The 8,577-nt window shown below is 45.1% G+C and overlaps 1 protein-coding gene across 1 annotated transcript in view; it reads right to left on the bottom strand.

Moving 5' to 3' along the window:
• The window catches only part of ZFHX3 (zinc finger homeobox 3), a 175,876-nt gene that overhangs the window by 13,475 nt on the left and 153,824 nt on the right, over window positions 1–8,577 (bottom strand). Inside the window, exons 7-8 of the mRNA XM_011976709.1 lie at window positions 3,465–3,567; window positions 1–2,149 (exon numbers count right to left, since the gene is read on the bottom strand). Of these exons, the coding sequence (XP_011832099.1) occupies window positions 1–2,149; window positions 3,465–3,567 (2,252 nt within the window). The remainder of the gene's footprint in view (window positions 2,150–3,464; window positions 3,568–8,577) is intronic.

The following is an 8,577-nucleotide window of genomic DNA, read 5'->3' as shown; positions in this document are numbered from 1 at the left end:
GGGGGAGGTGGTGGTGGCTCTGGGGTCTGAGGCCTCAGTGGGTACAGTTTATCATAGTGGTCTCTGTACTGTTTGGCAAACCTCTCAAGCTGTTTGAAGGGGAAGTAATTCTGGTGAACGTGCTCTTGATGACTCTTTAAAATCAAGATGTTGGAAAACAACTTGCCGCAGGAGTCACACTCGAGCTTTTCCAGGTTCTCTCCCTGGTCAGTCTTCCCATTCTTTTTCTGCACCTTCTGCTTGTTCTCATTATACTGAATGACCAACTCAAAGCCAAAGTTCTCCAGCAAGGCCTTGGTGGCATTCCCTCTGGCATCTGAAGCAATGCGTGGAGGGAGCATGGAAGGCTCAGAACTACCCCCTGGTGCCAGCTCTTTCTTCTCTTTGGCCTTCAAGGCGTCTGGCAGTGTTTCCTTCACACCGGTGTTGCCCTCTCCCGCCTCGGCACTGTCCCGCTCTCTCTGGCTTTCTTTTTCCTTTTCTTTGATGACCAATTTGTTCTTCTTTTCGGGGTGCTGGCTTGGCTGAAGGAGGGCAGAGTGACTCTGGGCTATAGAGAGTTGGTTCTGCTGCTGCTGCGGCAAGATCTGCTGATGGCTCTGCTGTGGGACCTGAACCTGAGCCTTCAGATCTTCCAGCAGGCCTGGGCCCGTCCCAGTCAGCGTCAGTGCCCCGCTGGTCACTGGCAAGCTCACCTCGGGGTTAAGCTGGAACTCAGCACTGGGGATGTAGAAAGGGAAGAGGAGGTGCTGCTGCTGCTGTAGTTGCAGCAGGGTCTCAGTCGTCATGGGGAAGTGAGGAAGGAGGGTGGGGTTAAACAGCTGAGACTGGAGCAGGGCAGCCTGTTGCTGCAGCTCCTGCTGCAGGTGAGCTTGAACTTGAGCCTGGGCCTGGGCCAGTGTTTGTGCTTGTTGTTGTTGTTGCTGTTGCTGCTGCTGTTGTTGCTGCTGCCTGGATGCAATCATATCTGCCAGTTTCTTCCGATTGGCCTCCTTGGGCTCTGAAGGGGAAGCGATGTTGGCACCGATAGGATTCCCCAGGGGTGGCATCCCTACACTCTCAGTGGGCGCTTGGCTCAGTAAGTTAGAGCTTGGAGCAATGCCAGCACTGCTTGGATTGGAGGTGGTAAAGGTGTTACTGCCACTGGTGCTCACAGGACTTGGCGTGGAGGAGCTCAAGGAGATACTGCTGCTATTCCCAGTCCCATTGCTGCTGCCACTCGCAGCCTCCAGCTTGGCTGCCCGGGCCTTGGTTTGATGTAACACAGACCTCATATGGATCTCCAGAGTGGAACTCTGGCTGTAGGCCACATTACAAGTGTTACACTTAAAAGGTTTGTTGTCCGGGCTGCTGGTGGGTTCTGGCTGACCGGTTGCTGATTCTTGAAGGGCTCTCTTTAACTTATGCAGGTGGGAGACAGAATTGTAGTGTACTAGCAGGATATTCTTTTGAGTGAATGATTCCTTGCAGACGGTACACTTGTAAGGGCGAGAAGGGTCTAGGAATTTTTCCATAGTAAAATTGGGACCTTTTCTGAAAGGCAGAGCTCTCTTTGGCTCTGAGCCCGAGTCTTCTTGTACTGACCCAGAGTCACTGCCCGTAGGGCTCTGTTTATCTTCCAAGTCACTCTCTTCCTCCTTGTCTTCCTCAACAATTATGGTATGGTCCTCAGCCAGGGTGGGGTCTCCCATTGCCAGGAGGTCCCCATTGGCCAGAAGGCCACCATAAAGCTGTTGGATGTCAGCCTCACTCAGCTCCAGGTGGCTTGTCTCGAGGTGCTTCTTCAGAGCCTGGAAAGTTCGGAAACTGCGCTGACAAAGACAGCACATGGTGGCAGCTCTGATCACATGGTACTGAGAATGGAGCTGCAACTTTTCAATGGTCTTGAAGGCCAGGCTGCACTGATTACAGCGGTACTTGTACACATGGCGATCTGACACCGGCAGCTGAGGCCTCTTGGCATGCACTTCATTGAAATGCGTCTGAAGGGCAGCAGAAGTTTTGAAAACCTGGTTGCACCCCTTCTTCCAGCAGAGGAAGCCTGAGTCTTCTCTCACAGAGCCTGGGTCAGCAGGGGAGGGTTTCAAATCTCCGCTTTGCTCTGTGCTTGCGGACGGCAAGATGTTCTTTCCCAGATCCTCTGAGGTTTCTGTTTAAAAAAAAAAAAAAAAAAAAAATCAAACCCAAAGATAAAGAAGGCTTTGTTTCAAGGATGACACCCAGAGCAGTCTACCTAGTCAGGCCTCATGAACACAGAATCTGATGATGAGGGAAGTGCCCAACCTGAATGACAGAATCTCTGCGGAGCACCTCCTGCTTTCTTTTGTTCCTCCAATAGAGCACATATTATAAACAGGGTGCACATGAACAGAGATGAATAAAAGGAAATACAAAAAGTTTCAATGCATAATAGACCCATGTCATATCACAGATCTAACAGTCTTTTAAATAGCATTTAATTGCTTGACTCAGAATCCTCAATTTCTCAAGAACTGGTTTGAAGGTTACTGATCTTAGACTGGATTTCCCTTTTATGTTCATCTTTTATGTAATAAGAATTTAGCACAGTAGATCTGAAGTGTAGAATATGTGAATTAATGCTGTCCTAAGTTGTGAGGAATTTACAAGAACTGCTGAACATTGTAATATAAGAAATTTGGGGATACATATTTGTAGGCATTTAATTTCTTATTATAATGTGACTTCTGATTGCTATCTCTATTCAATAAGCAATGAATATTCAAGTGTTCAATTATTTAAAATACATTTTTTTTCCTACAACGAGATCATCACACCTATAAATACCGAGACCCTTTATCAGGTCATTTGTCCATTGTCTGATATGGAAAACTCACAAGAAAGAGAGGAGGCGGGGCAGTAGTGTGGCCAACTCTTCCCAACTTAGAACTCTTCCCACCTTAGAAGTGAAAGATGTAGGACAGCCTCACAGAGGTCTAACCATCCATCTAGCCAGGAAACACAATGTGGCACCAACTATTGCAGCATACATGTCTACAGCAGTGTTCTTTCCAAAGGCACCTCTGTGCTTCATCCTAAGCCAATCCCAGAAAACTCAGAACAAAAGACAACTAATCCAGTGTACCTAAAAATCAACCCACAAGTCCCTACTAATTAAGTCCTCAGAAATACAGTGTTTAATGGCTTACGACGGTGGGACCTACTGACTGAGTCTCTGCTTATTCACTCCCTAATTGTATAGTTTAAGGGGACGCATGTGTCTCTGCCAGACTTTCACTGGTTCTCATACTGATTTTCTCTCACTTTAAACCATGTGAGTAATATACAAATACATGCCAAGAACCAGAGTATAAAGTAGCTAATGACAGTGCCCCTCATCTCCTGATCAGTTACATTCACCTTAAGAGTATTGTAAAGAATTCCTGAAAGGCTTTCTCCATGAACATTTTGGCATTCCATCTTATTTCAATTATAATGATACTGACCAGGCTGCTTTCCTGCCTCTTCCAAATTGGAATTCCCATCTCGATCTGGAACAGCTGCTGGGAGGAACATGCTGCTGGGCATCACCATCTCGGGGGTGGTCACCTGAGAAGAGCAAGGCGAGTCAAATGGAGAGGAAAGCAACACAAAATAGGAAATGTTTAAAAAGTATTTAATAAGCAAAATTAGCCTTCAGAAAAGCTAGAGGTGTCTCACTTTTCATAGCTCACTGAAGATTCATGTTTATTAGACAAAGCTCACATCAGTCAAAAGTGTTTCTACGGTTACATTCTGGACATAATTAGCAGTGCACACTTGAAGAATAATCTTATTATTAATATTTTTCCTTTATGCAGAATTTTGACTTTGATCACTGACAATGTTTTGTCATGGGCTGTGAAACTTCTTGTGCAACCAATTAGGTAGATAAGTTGAAAGGCCCACCTTAAGCTGCTGAAAACATAATAAGGGCCCTAATTAAATCATACCTAGTAAAGTACACTGTAATCTTGAAGCGGGGAGCATTGTAGTACTGTTTTCAAAATGTATTCAGGCAAGAGGAGGAGGGGAGTAAGAGTGAAGGAAAGGGTAAGAAGAAAAGAAGAGAACAAAGGGAAGGCTAAGGACACGCAGACATGCTGGCAGATTTTCCAGGAAACAACATTTGTAACCCTTTACAAGCTGACATCAAGCACAAACAAGCCTTTTTTTGTGACTCACTTAAGCCACGATTTCTTCTGGAGTCTCTGCCCAAGGTATACAACATCAGAGGGAACCTCTGACCAATGTCCCAGCCATAGAGGGTGGCCTGCACAGCATTCTACAACACGGAAGCCCCACCTTGACCATGGCCATTTGTTCTCAATACAGCAATTCTGGAAATCGCCTGGATCCAAACAGCTGCAACTTTTGGGTAGAGCCTCAGGTATTTCTCTAGGTCTCCCTGCCATACGGCCAGAAGCCTGTCCAAACAAGTTATCATTTGCCCTATGTTAATGTGATAAGCAGCCCTCGATATCCAATGGAAAAATCAAAGGTTCTTCATTCAAAAAGAAGCAATATTCCTTTGCCTGATACGGGGTGGGAAGGGTAGGTGGCGATGATATTGCAAATGAATTAGAAACCGCCTCCCATTTGATGATAGCCAGAGAAATGGACTGACCTAGAAGCTACAGGACCAGAAACTACAGTCACCACTAACCTTTCTACATGGTGCCCAGCCCCAGTTGGAGACATTATTTTTCCATCAAACACAACCGTACTGCACAGACATCTTCACTATCTGTTGCAAAGATTGGAATACTTAGATTTCTGTTCAAAATTAAATATTTTAAATACATTACTATTAGTTTTTAATGGTTGTGAAGATCCCAGCCTTGCTCAAAATAGCTACTGAAATGTCCACTAGAATCATCAGCAATAGGCTTGACAACTAGAGGAAACCCAGACAGCCACCCCCATCAACATAAGATAACTCCACATCACCCCTAGGGGTATTAGAATCATTTCAGCAACCCAGGTGCCAGCGGGTGCAAAAAGTAAGCAACAGGCACTATGGAGAAGCATTCTGAGAAATGCTGTGTTTACAAAGAGCAGGTGCATGGCAGGTGAATGTGTGTGACATAGCATTCTTGCCTCCACAGACATCTGCACCTCACACAAAGCTCATCGGCAGCTGGTTAAGGCTAGCTGTTGATGAACCGTTAGGAATGGAGTAGAGATTGCCAAACTCATTCCATCTATTTTCTTTTTCTTTTTAATAGAAGGCATTTCTGACCAGTGTGGTTGGGGAGTCCAGCGGGAATCTAAGAAGTGAAAGGTCACCGATTAATTTACAGTCCTCAGCCGAGGGGGAGCACGAGGTTGGGGGTAAGAGGGGGAGAAAGGGAAAGGAAAAAAGACTCCCCCCCACCTCCTTTCTCGGTTGTAGCTGCAGGATCAGTCCTTTCCTGGGATCTTTAGGAATTATGAAAAATGAATCATGAGAAATAAAAAAAAAAAGCCCTACAGAGTAAAAAAGAATAAAATTATCTAACACCTCAGCTGCACATCATTATAGAAAACTGTGGGCTTTTCATACGCATTACAGTAAGGCAGACATCCCCTCTAACAGACTCAGTACGACGGATCAGTAATTGTTTTCATACACTTTAATTAGAAAAACTCAGATGGCTATGAATAATAATGGAAAAGAGAGACTTTTGCACTTGAAAGGTTGAAGTCAATCAAGTGTGAATGACGGCAAAAAAGAAAAAAAAAAAAAAGACACCAATTCATCAGCCCTCTGTTGTCTCGCTGCGACTTTAATCATAATTCCTGATTGGGATTCAAGAAGGCAGTAAGCAGCGGTTCTTTGTCTGCCTTCACCTTCCATCAATTAACTCTCCCCGAAATATAATCATCAACCTCACATGCTCCTCTGCATCTTAATCTGGGCCTCCAAACCTGTAAGTCTTGCCCCATATGTGTTTAAGTAACTACTTTTATCCACCTGCATCTTCTCATCTATAGTGTACCCAAACTCTCCCTGAAAAAAAGTGGGGGTTGGTACATGAAATTTTGATGGGCAAGAAATTCCCAGGAGGCAAACAGGAAGATCCCTAAAGAGAATCCCAAGGATCTGGAAATGCAGGTGGGGTCTGTCTGCACATGCGTCTGAACAGAGGTTGAGAATGGAAGCGGCCTTGCTACACAGGCTACTGGAGGGCCCCATGTCAGTCAGACACTAACATTCCCATGCCTTTGCCCCACTCTTCGCTCTCCTACCAGCTCCCAAAGCTTTTTACTCAAAGCTTTCATGCTTCATCTTGAAGAGCCATAAACATGATCCTATCAACAGAGCACACTGAGGAGTCCTTCTGCTCACTGAGGTGATATATATATCCAAAGGCAGACTTCCTTCAACACTTGCCTTGGCACCCCCTTTGTTTTCCAATCATATCTGGCCACTAAACTGCATGGAATTCAGACTGTCCCAGCCATAGTCTCTAATGGATAGCTGAAAATGGGAAAGTAATAACCCAGCTGACGGCCGGGTGCGGTGGCTCACGCCTGTAATCCCAGCACTTTGGGAGGCTGAGGTGGGTGGATCACTTGAGGTCAGGAGTTCAAGACCAGCCTGAGCAACATGGTGAAACCCCATCTCTACTATAAATACAAAAATTAGCCAGGCGTGGTGGCGCATTCCTGTAGTCCCAGTTACTTGAGACGCTGAGACAAGAGAAATGCTTGAACCCCGGAGGCAGAGGTTGCAGTGAGCTGAGATTGCACCACTGCACTCCAGCCTGGGTGACAGAGTGAGATTCTGTCTCCAATCAATCAATCAATCAATCCATCCCAGTTGTGCTGAGCACAGGTAATGACTCACTTCCCTTTTGCCAGGAACACTGAAACATGTAGGTTTATGAGAAGACAAAACCTAGTTATAGCATAACCAGGGTCATGCCAAGTGTGCCAGACTTCAAAGGCCCTCAAATAACTGGTCCTACCACCCATTTTCCTGCAGAACAATATACATGCTTTCTCTCTCTTCCTTCTCCCCTTCTCCTCTTCTCTCTATCTCTGGCCACAATCCTACAATGTCCATACTTCCAGCTATGGACTCAAAAGCCAAACAAAAAAAAGTTCTAAGGTTTGGCCAGATGACAGTATACATCAGCCCAAACACCTACACTTTCTACATTGAACGTACCATCCACACTGATTATTCCAATGATCCATACATCAATAAACATTTAATATATTAAATTATATTCCCCACTCTATTCACTAATAAACCTGAGAAGTAACAAGAAGACAAAAGTTCTTCTGGTTAAGAAAATTCAATTGATTACAACCATTACAACATTTGGGTCTCAAGGCTGGCCTCTGCCATGCAAAAGGCAGTTCCATGGTGATCTTCTAGACACCACGTTTTCCTCCCAAACCTTCTGAGCCAGTTCAGCTACCTTCCTCCCAGAGTACTTGTAGGTTTCATGGAAACTTGGGAAGAAACCATCAGCTGACTGGAGTGCAGAAAATTTGGAAGCAAACAGTGGCTCTGACATATTCCTAACAAACAGGTCTCATGCATAACAAAAGAAACGTGGAGTTCTACTCCAGTGCTCAAAACCTCCCAGTATAAGCAATTTTCATATATAATAGAAGCAGAAGCGTTCCACACTTAAGTACTTCCAAAATAACACAGTTGAGAAACAGTAGCCTTGAGTGACTCTCAGTTCATTCAATTGACCATCATTTACTAAGTAAACACTGTACAGGATCCATGTGCTGCTGCATGCTTCTGAGATGCAGAGGGCCAGACAAAAGTCCCTGTCTCCAAAAAGCTTATGATGCAGAATAAATAACCCTTTAGAGGTCACAAAAGCCTTAGAAATCTAATACAAGTTGCAGACTCCTAGGAAAATACTTTCACAGAAAAAATATTCCAGATAATTTCAGGACATCACAAGCTCCCCAGAAGGAAGTCCATGTACTCAAGTGAACTGCCCTTGATCTACTAGGAGAAGCGACATAGGTTCTAAATACATAGTTCCAAGCTCTTCCTAGTTTGGTTCATTATTATTTCGGATTATGTTTTAATGCTTTTCAAGATTCTATGAGGTGAGTGGACCCTAAAGCCTCCAGGGCACACCTTATACAGCCCAGGGTCTGAGGTATGGGACTAGTCTCCCACTCTGACATTTGGGAGGGGCTGCTGAAATGTATAATTTCTTGGTAGAAGCTGGAGTGATAAGGAACACCATCCTGCCACTTACACCAACCCCTGCAGGTCACAGATGTGGAAGGGCCAAATACAACACCCTGTGCAGCCAAGGTCACCCTTTGCTAAGTTCTTATGGGACTGCTCATGCCAATTCATCTCTCAAGGCTACCTGCAGACAGGCTTGCCTAGGTTAGATCGATGCCCCCGACACCTTCCGTGTGCTGGAAAGCAGAGAGTTTTTTTTGAGACGGAGTTTTGCTCTGTGGCCCAAGATGGAGTGCAATGGCGCGATCTTGGCTCACTACAGTCTCCTCCCAGGTTAAAGCGATTCTCCTGCCTCAGCCTCCCGAGTAGCTGGGATTACAGGTGTGCACCACCACGCCCAGGTTTTTTTTTTTTTTTTTTTTTTT

Source organism: Mandrillus leucophaeus, unplaced genomic scaffold (assembly GCF_000951045.1).
Source record: "Mandrillus leucophaeus isolate KB7577 unplaced genomic scaffold, Mleu.le_1.0 Scaffold17, whole genome shotgun sequence".
NCBI classification, from domain to species: Eukaryota; Metazoa; Chordata; class Mammalia; order Primates; family Cercopithecidae; genus Mandrillus; species Mandrillus leucophaeus.
The sequence above is the reverse complement of the archived record's forward strand: the minus strand, read 5'-3'. Positions and strand labels throughout refer to the sequence as shown.